Source organism: Canis lupus, chromosome 19, assembly GCF_048164855.1.
Source record: "Canis lupus baileyi chromosome 19, mCanLup2.hap1, whole genome shotgun sequence".
Taxonomy (NCBI): Eukaryota; Metazoa; Chordata; class Mammalia; order Carnivora; family Canidae; genus Canis; species Canis lupus.
Window position 1 is genome coordinate 8,462,727 of NC_132856.1, and position 19,156 is coordinate 8,481,882.

At 49.7% G+C, this 19,156-nt stretch overlaps 2 protein-coding genes and 1 long non-coding RNA gene across 23 annotated transcripts in view; 2 read left to right on the forward strand and 1 right to left on the reverse strand.

Annotated features, from left to right (window-relative positions):
- VGLL4 (vestigial like family member 4) overlaps positions 1 to 3,141 on the forward strand; it is a 162,492-nt gene extending 159,351 nt beyond the window's left edge. For all 10 annotated transcript variants that reach the window (XM_072785129.1, XM_072785130.1, XM_072785131.1 and 7 more), the window contains one exon: positions 352 to 3,141. In XM_072785129.1, the coding sequence (XP_072641230.1) occupies positions 352 to 623 (272 nt within the window). In that variant the 3' untranslated portion in view covers positions 624 to 3,141. The remainder of the gene's footprint in view (positions 1 to 351) is intronic.
- Positions 3,142 to 3,857: 716 nt separating this feature from the next.
- ATG7 (autophagy related 7) overlaps positions 3,858 to 19,156 on the reverse strand; it is a 244,616-nt gene continuing 229,317 nt past the window's right edge. For all 12 annotated transcript variants that reach the window (XR_012011559.1, XR_012011558.1, XR_012011563.1 and 9 more), the window contains one exon: positions 3,858 to 4,145. Coding sequence is in view for 5 of the 12 variants with exons in the window: in XM_072785118.1 (XP_072641219.1) it covers positions 4,113 to 4,145 (33 nt within the window). In the remaining 7 variants the exon portion in view is untranslated. The remainder of the gene's footprint in view (positions 4,146 to 19,156) is intronic.
- LOC140609839 (uncharacterized) lies at positions 5,453 to 17,470 on the forward strand. Its single transcript, XR_012011567.1, has 2 exons — positions 5,453 to 5,722; positions 6,711 to 17,470. It is a non-coding gene; the product is annotated as an uncharacterized lncRNA (long non-coding RNA).

Sequence of the window (19,156 nt, forward strand, 5' to 3'; positions counted from 1 at the left end):
GGCGGGGAGGGGGGGCTATTTTTTTGGACGTGGCTCAAGCAGAGTGTTTGCATCCGTCCTACGTTGTGCCCTGGACAGAACAACTACCCCTGGAGCTTGTTCTGTTGAGGCTGAAACAGTGGTGGTTTGGAGCACGTGGCACGTGGGTTGTGTCTGGCTTGAGTGGGACCGGGAAGGGGCCTCCAGGATCCCACCGGACTTGGGACAAGCCCTGTTCTTGTCTCTGAACTCCTGCGTAGCCCAGGCGGGCACATTGCCGTGTCACGGGCCCAGAGAACAGCCCGGTGGGTGGGGGCCGGGCCCCACGCGCATCTCCACGGCCCTGACCGCCTGCTGTCCTGCCCCCCGCAGCCACTGCCACCTGTGACCCCGTGGTGGAGGAGCACTTCCGCAGGAGCCTGGGCAAGAACTACAAGGAGCCCGAGCCGGCGCCCAACTCCGTGTCCATCACGGGCTCCGTGGACGACCACTTTGCTAAAGCCCTGGGCGATACGTGGCTCCAGATCAAGGCGGCCAAGGACGGCGCGTCCAGCAGCCCTGAGTCGGCCTCCCGCAGGGGCCAGCCCGCCAGCCCCTCTGCGCACATGGTCAGCCACAGTCACTCCCCCTCCGTGGTCTCCTGAAGGGAGCTCCACCCTCGAGCAAGATGTCAGTCTGCATGGTTTGCCTGAGCTTTGAACAGTCAGTGCTTAAAAAATGGAAAAACAAAAAAAAAAAAATATTGTGGGGGTGGGGTAGGGGGAAGGGTGGGGAAGGGATGGTTTATTCGCAAAAACCATGTCGTGGGGGTTTTGGTTATGTTTTTGTACTTGCTTGGTATTCGTACGCGGGGCCCTCCAACACGACCGCAGGGGCTGCCCCTGAACATCTAAGGTAGCGTCCTGCCTCCCTGCCTCAGTTACCAAAGAAACCTCTGACGCAGGTCTGCTGCCCTGACTGGGCGGGACTCCGCGCGCACGCTTTCTCAGTCACAAGCCATGACATTCGTGACCCAGATGCTTCGTGCTCTTTAATTTGCTTCTCGAGACCGGGGTGTGTGTGGCTTCGCTTCCACTGGGTGTTTGGTCCGGCCCGCATGTGTGTGCGTCTGCGTGCGTGCGTGCGTCTACTTGAAGAGAACAGAGAACTGTCGCGTCTGATTTGCACTATTGGAGGAGGGCTGAAGTTGCCTGCCTGACAACTTTATGTGAGATGCTAGTACTCTGAGGGCAAACTGCTGAAAAACAAAGGGTTTAAGGATGACATTTCTGACCATTTGTGTGTTTTTTGTTGTTGTTGTTGTTGTTTTTAATTTAGACAAAACAGCTTTGGAAGGGGAAGTCTCATACAGGTTATAGGTCTTTCTCTCTAGATTTCAGGTGCTTGCAACTGGACTGCAGACTCTACCGTCACGGGCATTCTCCCTTTCCTGAACACTGCAGTTTGTTAGACTAGAGCTGAGGCTGGAGGATTCTTTAGTGCTTTCAACGTGATGCATGTTTTAATGGAGAAAAATAGCTGGTTTCTATTAATTGTATAGATCTAGTAAACAAGAACCTTAATACTTATTAGCTTCTTTTCAGAATTAGTTTATTTTTGTCAGTTATGGTCCTGGATCTACTTACTGCTGGTACAGTTGTACTCTGAGATTCGTGTTTGCTACTCCCACTGCTCCCAGGTAGCGTGGGGCCGGCAGCCCTGGAGACGGGCGGGCCAGTCGTGGGTCAGCCGCGGTGTGGGATGCTGGAGATTTTTTGCTGCAGGCTGACATTTATTTTTTGCATCCCTTTCTGCTTATTACTGGCTCCCAGGGGGGTTGGGTTTGTGTCTCCTTCCGGCTTCCCTCCACGCAGAAACCGCTCCCTGCCCACCCTCTTGGCTGAACAGCAGATTACTGACAATCTGTGATATGGTATTCTGTGCGCTTCCTCGTACGCCGGGGCCAAGGCAGTATACATTCCTCTGACTATACACTTATCACTGCATTTATTATCGTTTGCTAGAGTAATAGCTACTAACTAGAGGTTAGGCGAAGAAGAAAGCATGACGGACACAGCTGTGGATGTTCAACAGCTGCTCCTCTTTTTGGTAAACGTACATTTCTATCCCCCCCACCCCACCCCACCCCACCCCCACCCCACCACGGCCCAGCCTCCAGAGGGCTTACCAAGTCGCCTGGCCGGGTGACACAGGCGGGCCCGCCTCCCCTGCGAGGCACTGTGGACTTGCGGGAGCCCTCGAGCCTGGTTTTCAGTATAAGAGAAATGGAGGTTAGCCGGTTGTGAAAGTCGTCACTGGGCGGAAAGGTCAGCCGATCGGCTCTCGTGGTCACAGGGTGGCTGCGGGTCCTTCCACAGGCGGAAGGAAGGCCCCTCTTTTGCCCCTGCACACACATTTCACCCCCACGTAACTGGGCTTCCAGGCTTTCGCATTTGGGCCCCTATATTTTCTGTAGGAAAAATCGGTGAGAACACTTTTTTTATATAGGTAACTTTAAGACCATCATTACGCTGTGCGTAAAGAATGTACAGAGAAATTTGTAGGTATTTTTTGAAGAACAATTAATTTGTTAATGATATGTAGCTATTTAATTTCCCCTTTCCCATTGTAATCATTCATATTTTTTGTTTGGAAAAAAAAGTTGATCTTTTTTTTTTTTTTTTTTTTTTGTCGTAGATGTGTCTGTAAAAGTGCAGGAACACAGTTATTCTATGAGAACACTGCATCTGCCTTAATAGCCACTAGTTTGTTACTGCTCCAGGCTACTGAGCGCTGCGGCGGGCAAGCCGCCCCGGCGGGCTCTGTGAAGGGCGGGTCCTCGGGCAGCTGCCCCGCGGCGGCGGCCCCCGGCACTGACCTATCTGGGATAGGCGGGACCCTGCGGGGGGGGCCCGGGCGCACGGGGAAGCAGAAAACCAAACATTTCACTGGGAAAGGACACACTCCCTGGCCTCAGGAGGAGCACAGTGAGTTCTTCACAGAGCCTCGCCGTCGCAGTGCGTTCTGACCGTTCTCTCCATGTTTGTAAATCTGTAATATACCATTCTCTGTGGCCTGTTTTTCCTGGAAGAAGAAGAAGAAAAAAAAAAGGTTTGGCAGGCCATCTTTTTTTTGTACTTAAAAGTAGCCTTAAGAACAATAATAAAGTGCTCTTAAACCACAGGCTGTGTGTGTAAGCCACCTGCCCCTGCGTGCGACGACACCCCCACGGGTGGTTCCTGACGTAGCTCTGACTCCACGAGAAGCACCACTTACAGTCTGACCTGCAGGTGCCCCTCAGCCTTCACATGCATGCTGACCTGGGTCCCTGGCCTGACACCGAAGAGAATACCCCAAAACACAAGTGTGGAGGGGGTGCCTCCCTCTCCTGAGTTCCCACACCCTAGCTCTGGGTGTCCACGGGTGGGGGGCGGGTGTGGCCTCCGGTGGTGTGAGGCCTCCTCCAGGGTACCAGATTGTGGCCCTGAGCCCTGTTCCTGGGCCTTCCACCAGCTCAAGACAGCAGCAGAAATTTCTTTCCTCCCCACAGCTGAGGACAGGCCAGGAGGTGGAACAACTGTGTAGGTGGCAGGCCCTGTCCTTACTGGTGCTCTGGGTTCATCGGGACGAGTGCAGGCCCTTTTGTCCTGCCCCCCACCCCAGCAAGGACATCAGCCCTCACTGGTGCCCAGGGGCCCTTCTCTGGGCATTGCCCCCCACAGTGGCTGCCGGAAAGAGGTGCCTTCTCATTTCCCTAGTTGGTGTGTGTTGGGCTGTTTCCTGTCCTCCTTGCCACCCCACGGGGACCAAGATGGGCAGGATCCTGGGAGTTTCAACCATCAAACACTTGACAACAAGAAAAAAAGAACTCGCGGAACGAACCAAGTCCCAGATCACTGTCAGCGCCAAAGCCAAGGTTATTATTTAGCTCAGAACTGGTAGGATCATGAATCATGAGACCTGGAGAACCCCAGAAGCTCCTGGGCAGCGGAGAGGGGGCTCCGGCCCTCAGGGTACGCAGAGGAGGAGACCACAAAGGTTGGAAGGTGCAGGGCCCAGAGTCATCGGTCCTGGGGGCAGCTGTCCTGCTCCGGTAGCCCAGGGCTCCTCGGCGCGCAGCCAGGGAGAAGCCAGCCGCACACAGGTGGGCCATGTCACACGGTCTCATCGTCGCTCATGTCCCAGATCTGTGTGGAGAGGGGGAGATGTTCAGTGTTCAGCCGCCTGGGGGCACCCGCTCATGTGGGCTCAGATCTGGGTAGTATGACAACAAGCAAAAGAATGCTGGCTCCCACTGGCAGAGGACACACCGTGTGCCTCACAACGCCCTTGTCACTGAGGACAGACACCCTATTCTTGTATAAGCAAAGCAAGTCATAGAGAAGGGAAGGCACTTGTCCGAGGCCTCACTGCGAAGTGAGCAAACCAGCAGCCAGCCAGGGGCAGGGCCGGGGGGCCGGGGCCTGAGCCCCTCACCTCTAAGGGCCGCGCCCAGCAGCCATCCCCGCCAGGCCCTGCGCCCTCTGGCTTCTGCAGCGCCCCGAGCCATCCTCTACAGTGGCCTCCTGTCTTCGAGGGCGGGGCCTCCGGCTTGTCCCCTGCTCAGAGGCGCAGCGGCCTGCCTGGACACACCCTTCCACCTCCGCAGGCTCCCACCCTGGGCCGCAGGTCAGCTGTGGTCTAGGTGCCACATGGACTGCAGCTGGCTGTCCCTTGGGAGTAAGCTCTCGGCCCACCAGTCCTGGGGGAGACAGCCTGGCCCTGCCTCTGTCCCTCTCTCTTTGGGGAGCCCCAGACTGCTGGGGCCAACCTTCATGTGCACAGCGTGAATAAGGGGACAGTGGGGCGCTTTTAGGAGCGGCGAGCTTGCTGGGCCCTGCCTGGCCACCTCTTTCTCTGCAGGCCGTCTGCATGAATCCCTAGGAGGGAGCCAATGCAGGCATAGAGGCCCCCAAGGCTCCTTGCACCCTGGGCTCCCTAGGGGGCTGGTCCCTGAACTTACGCCTTCAGACTTTCAAAATTCCTAGAATTGGTTGCAAAAGGCCACCTCAGCCCTAGCAGAGCTGAGAGAAGGAACATCATGTTTACACGAGGCTGGCCCGGGGAGATGGGGAGGCCCGGCCAAGGTAAATATCAACACCAGCTTGGCTTTCAAAGTCAAGGATGTGGAAAATAAATAGAGAAGGAAATTTCCTTTATCCTGAGGCCTCAGCTGCCCAGGCTGAGGGCTGGTGCTGCGTGTGCCTCTCCCACCCACCCCCCTTTCTACGTACACCCCACTGTCCCAAGATAGCAGAGTGGGAAGGCACAAGCAAAGATCCAGACACATGCAGGAGCAGCAATGTGGGGGGGGGCCTGGTCTGGGGTCCAGCAACCCCAGTGAGGCCAGGCAGGCCCTGCCCTTCTCTGGGCCCAGCTCCCCGCCCAGCTTATCCAGAGCATGCTTTGAATGAGACTCCAGGGCCTGGACCCTCAGGTGGGTTTGGTTGGGGGGAGGGGCAGAGGGGTATGAGGGCGTGGCTGCATCTCGAGCAAAGGCGGTACTGAGGAGCCCCTGGTGTCACAATGGTGGCTCTGGTTCAGGCCATCTGAGTGTGAAATCAGCTGCCAGAGGGTGTCTTGGGGGGCTCGTCCGTTCTTTCAGTCATCCAATAAACACACCCGTGGAGCCCCTCCCCGTGCTGTGGCTGCACAGAGCTGTGGCAACTACTCCCTCCTCTGCTGCACAGCAGCCTGGGAAATGCAGATGGAGACCAATTCAGAGGTAAGATGGCTGGCCTGGGATCACACAGCAAGTCAGGTGTGAGCTGGGAGCACAGTGTGTGGGAAAAGGTTACGTGAATAACAAGCGTTCCTGGGGTGGGCTGCAAGGAGGCGGTGGCCACGGCCAGTGGGCTATAACCTGCTGGGGGTGGGAGGGATGCCAGCCAGGGCCCGGGCAGTCTGGGTCAATAGTGTCCTCTGAATGGATGGGGTTTTTCATAGGACACCTGGGGGCCAGGCCCGGGACAGGGCTTTATGGAAACGCAGGAGCTCCATCCATTTTATCATCGACTCGACTGCATCTCAGCTACAGGGAAAGGTCCTCAGCACCCAGCCCTGCCCGTGCACGCAGCAGGGGAGGAGGAGCGGGAAGGGAGCTGGCTCTGCCCTTCGCTCCTAGCCCCACCCAGGTTGTGCAGGGGATCAAGTCAGGCACCCAAAGGGCTTATTATGACAGGACTCTACAGAAGGAGGCAGTGAGGGGTAATGGATTTTACATAACCATTCGGGCATTTTCCAGAAAGAGTTCCCTGGGCCTGAGATGGGTCTCTCCACTAGGGCAGCCAATCCTTTTCCCATCAGCTAGGCTCAGGAAGGCAGCAGTCTTAGTTGTAAACTTCCAGAAATGTAAGCCTCCACCGCTCCCATATGATCTCACTTATAGATGGAATCTAAAAAAGCCGAACTCCCAGAACCAGAGAGCAGCTGGGTGGTTGCCAGAGACTAGGGGGAGATGAGATGTTGGCCACAGGGTACAAACCTTCCCGTTACAAGAGGAATATGTTCTGGAGATCCAGTCTACACCTACACCATGGCGATTATACTGGGAGAATAGAATCTTAAGTGTTCTCATCACACACACACACACACACACACACGACAACCATGTGAAGGTTTGGATATGGTAATTAATTTCGTGGTTGCAATCATTGCATAATATATATTAAATCACTACTTTGTAAAACCTAAATTTATATACTTTTTGTCAGTTTTCCTCAGTGAAGCTGGAGGAGGAAAAAAACAAACTTTAGTCTCATCTCACCCTGGAATAAGGCCTTGGGGCTGGGTTGTCCTCAGAGGGCCCAGCAGCAAGGGGCCCAGCAGCAAGGGGCCCCATGAATGTCCTCTTCGTAATGAATGAAGGTTGTATTAAATTGGCAAAGATTTAAAAAATGCTGATACTCATTGCTGGCAAGAGAGTGGCAAAACACTTCCAGCAGGAACATAAATTGGTACCATATTTTTCAAAAGAAGAGATTGGGCAATATATAATACAAAGCTTTAAAAATAATCATACCCTAAGGAAGAGATAAATGATCTCTTTTTGTAGATGATATGCAAGTACACCTAGAAAACCCAGGAAAATAAATATCGAGAAGAATAGAGAATATTCAGTAAGACAAGCAAGGTATAAAATTACCAACAACCAATTCTAGCCTTCGTATCTGCAAACAGCAGCCAGTTGAAAAACAGTGAGAGGAAGAACCCATTGTGAGAACGATGAAAAAGAGAAGCTCCTAGGGAATAAACCTACACGAAATGGATAACATCCAAATGAAAAACCCGTCATCCCAGCCGCAGAGCAGTCCACGCCAGGGCCTTGGGAAAAGTAAACTGGAACAAACTGGGAAAAACACTCCTTGTGTGTACACGGGGCGACTTGATGACAAGAAAGCCTGTCAGGTTTGCCCACTTTCATACAGAAATTTACCACGATCTCAATTTGAAAAAAATCAACACATATCTTTTCTGGAGCTAGACAACTTGGTCCTAAGGTTTATGAGGGGAAAAAAATATCTAGGAAAACCTTGGTAAAGAAAAACAATGAGAAGGTTCACTTGCTAGATGTTCAAGCAGGTCATCAAGTTGACAACTTCGAGAGGGCTGCGTCACCACGGGAAAAGAGAGATGGGCCAATGGCACATAGTGAGCCCAGAAACAACAGAAAAGAATGTCCCAGGACATATGGACATTTAGTATCTTAATGATAAAGGTTTGGGGAAGGTGATCCCAAATCATTAGAAAAAGATGGACATTTTTTTTAAAGATTTTATTTATTCATGAGAGACACAGAGAGAGAGAGAGAGAGAGAGAGGCAGAGACACAGGCAGAGGGAGAAGCAGGCCCCCTGCAGGGAGCCCGATGGGAGACTCGATCCCGGGTCTCCAGGATCACACCCTGGGCCCAAGGCAGACGCTCAACCACTGAGCCACCCGGGCGTCCCAAGATGGAGTTTTTAATAGATGATATGGATATAACTGGACAGTCATTTGCAAAAAGACAGAATTGATCCCATGCTTCACTGTACATCAGAATCCACTCTAAATGAAACCAATCGAAGTGTACAATGGTGAAACCATATAAAACAAACATGAATTCCTTTGTAACTTAGGAGTGAGGAGCCTATAGCCTTAAATCTATAAGCAATAAAATAGATACACTGGATTATGTGAAAACACATAATTGTGGAATTTTGCATAGAAAAAGCTACATGCAAAGTCGGAAAGACAACAAAGTGGAAGAAAATACCACACCAGACCGTAAAGGGCTAATCTCCCTAGTATATAAATAGCTCTTACAAATCAAGAAGAGAAAGACCAATAAATGGATTCTTTTTTTTTTTAAACAGACCAAAGACATGGACAGTTCACAGAAAAAAAAAATACACAAATAGTCTTTAAATAGAAGAAAAGGGGCTCAGCCACTCAGAATTAAAGAAATGCTAAGATTTCTTAGGATACAATAAATACACAGCAGAAAAAATACTGAGTCTTCACAAAAACCCAAACTTCTGATCTCTTAAAAGATACCACTATGAAAATGAAAAGGCAGACCAGAGACTGGAAGAAAATATCCACAGTGTATATAAAAACGACTTGTAATCAGAATTACGAAGAACTCCCACAGTTCAGTGATACAGAGATGGGCAACCTTTTTTTTTTTTTTTTAATGGGTGAAAGATGTGAACAGACACTTCACCAAAAAGGAAATAGAATGGTCAGTGAGAACCTTAAAAGGGACTCAGCATCCTTAGTCCTCAGGGAAATGCAAACCACAAAGAGACACCACATTGTACCTTCTAGAACTGCCAAAATGAAAAAGGCTGGTAGCGCCAAAGGTCTGTGAGAGTGTGGAGCTACAGAAACTCACGTACTGCTGTCAGGGGTAGAAAGTGGAAGAACCATTTGAGAGTAAGTTCTGCTGACTTTTTTTTTTTTTTTAAGATTTTATTTATATATTCATAGAGACACAGCTAGAGAGAGAGAGGCAGAGACACAGGCAGAGGGAGGAGCAGGCTCCATGCAGAGAGCCCGATGTGGGGCTCAATCTCGGGTCTCCAGGATCACGCCCTGAGCTGCAGGCGGCGCTAAACCACTGCGCCACTGGGCTGCCCAGGTCTGCTGACTTTAAAGTTAAAAGTACAGTATGGTGCGGCCATTCTACTCCTATTTACTGCACAGGCATGAAAACACGTGTCCACAAAAAGACTTGTTCAAGTATGTTCACAGCAGCTCTATTCCTAACACGCACGAACTGGAACCAACCCAAAGGTACACTGGCAGGCGAACAGAAACACACTGGTACAGCCATACAGTGGGTGCTGCTTACCATCCGAGGAAGAACGCACAAACGCATGCAGCAACATGTATGCATCTTAGAGTCACTGTCCTGAGTCAAATAAGCCTGACATGAAAGACTTAAACCATATGGATCCATTTATATAAAATTGTAGACGTGGCAAAACTAATCTATGATGACAGGAAGTAGATTGTCTGTCAGAACTCACCAAACAAAAAAAGAGAGGAAGAACTCACTAAACTATGCGCTTTAAATGGGTACATCTTACTGTACACAAATTATATATACCTTAATAAAGTTGATTTTAAAAAAAAGCTGTACAGAACAAGGGTGTCTGGGTGGCTCAGCCAGTTGAACTTGGGTCCAACTCTTGATTTCAGCTCAGGTCATGATCTCAGGGTCATGAGATCTAGCCCCACGTCAGCTCCACCCTCAGCAAGAAGTCTGCTTAAGATTCTCTCCATCTCTCCCTTTGCCCCTCTCACTGCTCTCTCTCTCAAATGAATCTTTAAAAAAATAAAATAAAAAAAGCTTAAAAGCTGCACAGAACATTTTGTCACCTATCAGAGGGGCACAAATCCCAAAGCTTGCAAATATGTTCACTGTATCTGTGAACCAGCGGGAAAGCACACTCCCCTTAGAAGCCAGTGCTATGGAAACAGCACAACCTCTATGGAGGATTCAACAGAAATTACTTGTCTCAAATTTTGACCCAGCAGGCTGACTTTTAGGAGTCTGTCCTAAAGATATGCCTCCACAAATACAAAAGGATGTGATTAAAAAAAAAAAAAAAAAAAAAGGATGTGATTCACGGCTGGGTGGATTGTTACAGGCAAAGATCGGAAATAGCCCAAATGACCCTCAGTGGGGAACCAGCTCACTAAGCCATTTGCTGCACATTGGCCACTATGGCCCTAAAACACAGCAAGGAAGCTCAGTGAACAGGATGGGGTAATTTGCAGGATTTCCTTAGTGAGAGAAAGAAAAATGAGAGTGTCTGTGGCATGCCACCTTTTGTGTGAGATGGAAGAGAAAATAAGAACATCTTACATTCTTTTAAAAGTTTGCAAAAATAAAAACACAAATGATAAACTGGAAATTAATTTTACTGGCTCCCTATAGTGTGTGGGTGGGATGGAGGCGAGGGTGGTCTGAGCATCCCTTGTAATTTGAGCATCAGCTACATGTTTATAGAGTCAAAAATTAAAAACAAAAATAACTGAAAGTACAGCAAAAAAAAAAAACAAAAAACAAAAAACAAAAAAACACAACAACAACAAAGATAGATACACTGGACCTCATCAAAAGTACAAAGTTTTGCGCCTAAAAGGACACTATTAGGAAAGTGGAAAGACAGCCCGAAGAACGGGAGAAACTACGTGCAAATCACACACCTGATACGGGACTTGTTTCTAGATCCTTTACGACTCAGTAGTGAAAGGACAACCTAATTTATGAACGGGCAAAGGAGCTGCATAGACAAACATAAATGGCCGAGAAGAACATGAAAAGATCCTTGGACGTGGTATCAGTCATGAGGAAAATGCAAATTGGAAATGTGAGGAGATACCATGTTGCACCTGATGGGATGGCTTTAATCAAGTCAGATGACAGGACTGGAGAGGACCTGAAGCAGTTCGCACCTCAGGCATTGCTGGGGAAGACGCACCATGGCACGGCCACTGGGGAAGACTGTCTGGCAGCTCCTCAAGCCAAACACAGCGATCACGTGGCCCGCAATGCCACCGTGGGGTGTGCACCCGAGAGAACAGAAACCTATGTCTGCACAAAAACTTACCTAGAAACATTCACTGCATTACTCGTAATAGGACGTCGAAACGCCACAGATGCCTACCGACTGATGAATGGAAATGTGGACCGTCCGGACGGTGTGATGTCACTAGCAAAGCATGTGTGTGCTCAGTGTTCTCAAGAGCCTGAGGACAGTGCTGTCACCGTGTACAACGTAGGCAACTGAAGTCCAGAGGAAATTATGTAACTGGTCAAGGAGGCCCAGCTAGTAAGGGGGGGAAACTGAGACTTTTCCCCTCATCTCACTATTTCCTTACTGTTAAACACAATTCCTTATAAAACAAACAAACAAACCAATGAAGGCCAGTCTCTGAACCTGCTTCCTGGACTGACATTCAGCTAGGCTGACACAATGGGTGGCCCCACGGCTGGACAGCACCCACGGGAAGCACGTGTCCACCCAGGGCTTGGGAAAGGCCAGGCCAGCCTCTAACCTATCTTGGCTGCGGGGGTCCCCTGACCTCTGTCTTTGACTCCATCAGGAGGCGAGGCCAGGCTCCTGCCCGAGGCCCAGGCTGCTCCTGGCTGGCTGAAGGCCTGGCCTCCGCAGGCCCAGCCGTCCCACAGCAGGGAGCGGGTCTGTCCAGAGGAGGTGCTGCGCCACTTCAAGCCCATGTAGGCGGGGGACGGCGGGGCCAGGGCCACTGCTTCGAAGCACGGAGACCTTCCAACATCAGGACTCCTCATGAGAGGGCGGGTAGGACAGACAGCTGGACCACACAACCCCAGGGGGGCCTATGGTTTCACTTTCTGCTCTCTCCAAATGAGACACATTTGAGAGGAGCTGTTCATCATCCAATTCCAAACTTGGGTCCCCTTTCTGGACCACACTGCCTGGAGCCTGCCACAAACTAAAGTTTTTCTTTTATAAACACTGTAATTACCCTTTGAATGGCATGATTATATTTGTGTATGTGTGTTAAAAGTGTTCATTTGTTAAATGTAAACATTTAAAATATACCACAGTTTCTGAAATCCAGTTTGGGCATTTATTTTTTAATATAAAAATGGAAATATCCAGATCTCTCTGGGCCTCTGAGCAGCCCTGCTCCCCCTCCCTCCTCTCTGGGATCTTCATAGGTATGCATCTTTCTTCAGGAAGGACACAAAACAGAGGGGTCTAGGGGTTGGCCTTGGCTGGGGACCAGATGAGGACATCAGCCAGGACTTCCCCAAGACTTCCCAGCCAGGGTTCAGTCCACTGGGGAAAGAAAGAAGGCTCCATCATGCTTCCAACCAGCTCACACTATATTAGCTCTCCATTCATTCACTCATGTACAATCACTTATTCAAAAAAATGCTTCCTGGGTAGGTGACACTAAGCCAGGGATGTGGGGCACTGTCCTTCATTTCTTGCCTGTCCAGGTGGTCAGTACCTTCCTCTGAACTATGGGAAACAGTTGAGGGCATTAAGCCCCATTTCGTCTGAGGGGCAGGGGTCTGGCAGTCTGCGAGCCCCTTCTGAGCACTTCTGAGAAACCATGGGCGCCTGTGGAGAAAGAGGACAGGAGGCACCCAGAAGATAGCTCCATAAAGACTTGGGAGCCAGGCAGCCAAGGACATGCCACCAGAAGGCCTAGCCAGGCAGGGCTGGCCAGGGCAGGGCCCAATCACAGCCGAGGTCCAGAGAGAGGACAGTGGTTACAGGGCTCCCATGGCCAGCACACTGTAGACCCGCCCTGGGTCTCTGATATCTCAGGTCAGGTTCCTGGACAGGAAGGGAGAGGAGGCGGCAGCCTGGCAGGAGGAGGAAAGAGGGAGGAGGAGCAGATGCAGAGTCCCCTGCCTCACTCTGGGTAACCCGCAGGCCTTGCCACAGCCCCTGAGGGGAGACCCCTCGGTATCCTGAGAGCAAGGAAGGACTGTTTTCAGGGTCACTCTGCACACTCTGGAGGCCCACAGACAATAGGATCTGTTGTCTTCATTGGTCACTGGCCCCTACTTGCTCTCCCTGGATCTCCATGGTCCCTGGAGGGCTGTTCACACAGGGAGAGTGCAATCCATTCTCGTTGCTGTGCCACTAGGCCCCCCATGCATGACCCTGTTGACCTCCTCGAGCTCACTTTCCAGGACTCCTTGCCCACCTGCTCCCAGCCACCTAAGCTTGAGTGCTCCTCCCTTTGCCAGGGCTCTTGCACACACTCCCCTTGGGCATGGGAGACACTCCCCTTGGGCATGGGAGCCCCTCCCCACGACCTCGTCTCCTGGCTGGCTCTGGCCTGTGTGTGGCTGCTGTTTTCCTGATCCCCCAGCTGAAACCCCCCAGCTGAAACCACTTCCCCTCATTCTTCAGTATGAACAACCCATCTGGCTCCTTCAGTGCCCCTCCCATAATTTGTCAGCACACTGTGGTCTGTGCGTCTACCTAAATCCCCTGGGAGTGTGAGCTGCCTGAGGGGAGGGCCCAGGCTCAATTCACTGCTGTGTCCCAGGTGCTGGCACAGAGTCTGACCCAAAACACAGCCTTTGAATCAACGGTGACTCAGAATCATCTGCTCTGCACATGATACCACAGTGAAGAAAAGAAAGGGCGATTTTTGGTGTGAACATAATACCCAAGAATCAAACAGCTAAGGAAAGGGTCCTTCAGTCCAGATGGTTGCTGGGGACTCTGGCAAGTCAGTCCCCTGCCCTCCAGACCCCAAAGGCTGTGGGTATCTCCTGGCAGGAGCCCATGGGGATAAGCAGGCAGCAGAGCTAACTTTCCAAAGGGAGGCCTGGGCTCCAGAGCAGAGACCCTTGTTTTCCTTCCTGGGCCTCCCCATCAGGTCCCAAGCCAGACCATGGCAACGCACCATGGCAGACACTTCTTGCTTCTAGATCCTAAGAGCTCCAGTACAGGATGAGTGCTAGTCTGAAAGGATGCTCTGTATGTAGCAGTTGGGGGGCCTTTCATGCAGCGTGTCCACTTGTGCAGCGTGTGCCTGGTTCAAGGCCCAGGTTCTGACTCCTCAGTTCCTAGATTCCCACCTGAGCTCAATCACACCATGGGGACGTGGGCCAACTCAGGAATAACCCTGACCTCTCTTTCACAGTAAGTCCAGAATGCAAAAGGATAGACCATGTGCCCCAGCTTTTTATCTGTACCAGGGGACCCAAAAACTTCAAGATCCTTCTGCCTTTTTGCCAAGGCAGAGGTAGCTGACGTGAACTGGCTAGGCTAGCTGGTATAAGCAGGTGATGGCCACCAAGGACAAACAAGGGAGAAGAGAAGGGCAGAGAGTCTGCATAAGGAAGGCTGGAGTAGATAGCTAGGGCTACCCTGGGGATCAGCCACCATGGCCTGCAGGGTACTTCTAGGTGCCCTTGCTGTCACCACTCCATCCACATGCCTTTGTCACAACCTCCTTCAGTGGAGATGAAATTATTCCTTCCCCACTCCATCCCCAGGGCTCTGCACTCCCTTTTCTTATATACGACTGCTCTGGTACCTTCCTTTTTAAGGATGCCCGCTTGCTCTTCCACCCTGAGACCCCAGACACTCACTATCTCCTCCAGCCTGACCTCTCCTGGGCACTTGTTTAGGAGAGGAATTATGACCTAGCCTCTCTTCTCATGGAACTTCAGCCCCAAACTCAGCCTCCCAGACACCAGGCAGCTGAGGGTTGCAGGAGGGAAGAAAGACGGGGGGTAGCTAGAACTTTTGGGGCAACTTCCAGTGCCTTCTGGTGGAGAACTTCCCATCTCCATCCTCACAGGTGCCAACTCAGGGACGCAGTATGCACTGCCCCCTGACCCCACTGCTCCAGGGGCTCCAGCACAAGGTTAAGGTTTTACCAGAAAGAAATAGTTGTGGCCCAGGCAGCTGGTAAGATGCAAACAATGACTTATACAAAGCACACTGGGCAGCCAGTAGTGAGGGAGGACAAAGGAGAAAGGAAATGCTTCATGCTGGCAGCAAGATGGGGTGCCTCTCCCCCTGCAGTGGGGTGGGGTGGGGAGGATGCCTCTGTCTGGCTGCACCACTGATCAAAGGCACATCAAGGGAGGAGGCAGGGCCTGGGCCTGTGAACACATGCAGCTTGCACGCCATCTTCAAGGGGCCTCTGCCCCCAAACCTCCCCCACAGCTCCCCTCCCCCCCCAACTAAGATGCTCTGGGCTGCAACTGACAAAAGGGGGCCTGAAAAATGGCCTCTTGTTTTGGAACCTAGATCTGGGGGAAAAGACAGGCTGACACAGCAGGCCTGCACTCAGAGAAGCCCTGAGGAGGCACTCAGCCATTCCTAAGGTCACTGGTCCAGGTACCAAGCATATAGTTAACTCCTCAAACACAAAGATACAGGGCTATATAGGACGCCCTGGGGGTGGGAGGAGCATACCCGGAGGGTTGTCATCTTAAGGGAAGCATAAATGGTAAGCAGAGGAGAAGGGGGGTTGCTAAGAGCAGCTTCCAGGCTCGGGGGAGAAAGAAGAGAAAAGAAGTTCAAGGTTGCAGCTCCCCTCCACCTGGGGAGGTGCAGACCTCAGGTGACAACACTCAGTGGCAGGGACACTCCATGACAATCCACCTGAGGAAAGGCTGCTCCTTTCCACCTTCCCACCAGGAGCTGAATGGGCCTTCAAGGCCAGAAGAGAGGGACGGGGGCAGGCAGGGGGAGAAGGAATGCTTCCTGGGGGACAAGAGTCTCAAGCCATCCCCTGGGGTAGAAGAGAGAAACTGGGAGCCCTGTCCTCGCCACCACACCAGGGGAGACTGGGTGGGAGAGCCTTGGCCCGTGTACAGGATGAGCAATAGGCAGGCATTTAACATGTTTTCAAGCAAGTTCTAATGATACGAGAAAGTTGTCAGAAAGGGATATGTTAAGAGAGAAAACAAAACCATGTGCCCCAATCACATTCACCTGTGGTTAAAAAAAAAAAAAAAAAAAGCTAGAAAGAGCAACACCGAAGAATAACCTCCAAGTGGTGGAGTCATGGGTGCCAATTTTATTCTTTATTTTGGAGCTTTTCACAAAGCTCACATAGCACTTTTGGGACCAGAAGACAACGCAGCCTGCAGAGCCCTGAGGGCCCCTGGGGGTGAGTGCACTGGCTGTGGAAGTGCCCACTGGCACCGTCAGAAACCTCAGGCCAGGAGGAGAGGCTGCCCCTGTAGCCATGCACTCCTTGTGAGCTTTCCATGGGAGACCCCAGAATTCCCAGCCCCCCCGCACCGGCTGCCCAATGTCTCCCCTGTGATGGGTCTGGACAGTGGGCCTTGGAGCCCTGCTATATTTAGTGCCTGCCCTTTGGAGGTCCCTAAAGGAGTACCAACATCTGAGAGCTCCAACGAATGTTTATTGCCGGAGGACAAGGGAGCAACGGAGGGCTGAGAGGGGTCAGTCGAGTCCAAGGACTGATGGGGAGCAGCCTGGTTTCTGGGCTCTCAACTCCTCATCATCAAGTGACATTCAAAGGCAAAACTTCCAAAATAGCAGCAGCAGCCCCAGAGAATGACTAACAACAGGGTGTGTGTTCCATGCTTCAACTTCTCTACTTAGTTTGGGGAGTAGTGTGGATTTATTTTGGGGATGGAGGGGAGGAAGGGGACGTGTGGGAGAAGGCAGCCGGGCCCCAGGCTTGTTTGCTTTCTTCCCAGCTTCAAAACACATTTTTCAAATTAGGTGGTAAGAATACAGGGCAATTTCTGTGGCACCAACATACTTTCTTTCAAGATATGATTTATATGTTTGGCCCACATTTTAAATGAAATGGTTATTGAGATAAATGGCCATGCTGGAGGCTGCAAAATGGTTTCCATTATGTAGTTCTTCTTTTTCAGTTCCTTAGAAAACTTTCTGAAAAGTGCCCCTGTAAAAAGGCAGACACTTTAGCATCTTTGTTCTCTACCTCAAGGGGCTTTTGGGGTCAATACTGGAGAAATGGTGAAGGAAAGGGAGAAACGGGTGAGAGCTCAGAACTCCAGAGTGAGGTGAGGGCAGGATATAAACATATATAGACTTTATGTGGTAAGAGATAATTTTGAGACTTTACATAATGCTAAGGCAGGGGACCTAGAAAACCATGAGAGGGCCCTGATTCAGTCCCTGGCAGACATTCAAGAAAATGTTTGGTATCCCTGCACGGAGTCCTCTGTGCACCCCCAGGAGAGACAGTGCGGTGAGACAGACACCCACCCCTGACCTTGTACAAAGGTGCAGGATCAAACCGTAAGGCACTGAAGTAAGGGCAAAAAAGAGTAGAGGAGCAGAAAGAGACCCACACATACACTGGGCCAACTGACTTTCAACAAAGATGCCAGAGTAATTCTAGGAGGAAGGGAGAGTCTTTTCAACAAATGGGGCTGGTACAATTAGGTACTCATGTGGAGAAAAATGAACCTCAACCCTTACTTCAAACCATACACAGAAATTAACTTAAAATGAATCAAACATGGATGTACATGTAAAAGTATAAAACTTCTAAAAAAGAACATAGAAAAATTCATGAGACAGAGAATCCTTAGATACTAAAAGTATGAACCATAAAATAAAAAACAAATAAACTTGACTTCGTCAAAAATCAGAACTTTTTCTTGCTTAAAGACAGTAAGAAAATGAAAAGGCAAGCCAAAGATATAGAGAGAATATATGTCGTACGTATACCTGACAAAGGACCTATGTCCAGAAAATGTAAAGAACTCTTACAAACCAATAATAAGGTAAGCAACCCAATGGAAACTGTGGCAAAAGGTTTGAGAGAAATGTCACAAAAAGAAGATATATAGATGGCAAATAAATACATGAAAGGATGTTCAGCATCCATTGTCATCAGAGGACTGCAAGAAAAAAAAACACAAGCTACCACCATATACCCAGCCAACTAGCTAAAATGCAAGACCACCAACTAAGTGCTGACCAGGAGACAGAGCAACCTGAACTCTCAAGTGCTACCAGTGAGAATGGCAAATAGTATGGCTACTTTAAAAATCAGTTTGATAGTTTCTTAAGAGATTAAATGTATACTTATATTAAAACCCAGCAATTCCAGTCCTAGGTAAATCACTTAAGAGAAATGAAAAGATACGTCTGCACAGAAACTTGTACTTAAGCACACATTGGAGCTCCATTTCTAACAGTCCCAAACTGGAAACAATCCAAATGCTCAACAATAAGCGAGTGAACAGACAATTATGGTGTATTCATAAAACAGGATACTATTCAGCAGGGAAAAGGGACAAACTACTGAGACATGCAAACACATGGATGGATTTCAATAATATTACAGCTGAGCAAAAGAAGCCAGACAGAAGAGAACTTAGTATGTATGATTCAAAAAAATTAATCCTAAAATTTGTATGGAACCACAAAAGACCCCAAAACAGCCAAAGCAATCATGAGAAAGAAGAACAGAGCTGGAGACATCATACTTCCTGATCTCAAACTGTAACATAAAGCTAAGTAATTACAACAGTGTAGTACTGGCATAAACATAGCTACCTAGAGCAACAGAGCAGAATTGAGAGCCCAGAAATAGACTTCCACTTTGATGGTCAACTAATTTTTGACAAGGGTGCCAAGAACACTTAATTGGGGAGGGTAGTATCTTCAACAAATGGCACTGAGAAAATTAGGTAATCACATGCAAAACAGTGAAGCTGGATCCCTACCTCACACCGTTTATAAACATTAACTCGAAATGGATTAAAGACTTAAACACAAGACCTCCTACAGTAAAACTCCTACAAGAAAACATAGGAAAGAAGCTCCTTGATTGTTGGTCTTGGCAATGATTATTTTAGATGTGACACCAAAAGCTCAAAAGCAACAAAAACAAAACTCAACAAGTGAGACGTCATCCAAAGAAATTTCTGCACAGCAAACCCAACAAAACAGAAAACAACAACAACAACAACAACAACAGCAAAAACCTGTAAAATGAGAAGGTAACCTATGGAATGGGAGAAAATATTTGCAAGCCATGTATCAGATAAGAGGTTAATATCCAAAATATATATTAAAAAACCTCCTATAACTCAATAACAATAAATTAAACAATCTGATGACAAAATGGACAGAGGAACTAAATAGACATTTTTCCCAAAAAGACACCAACAAGTACAT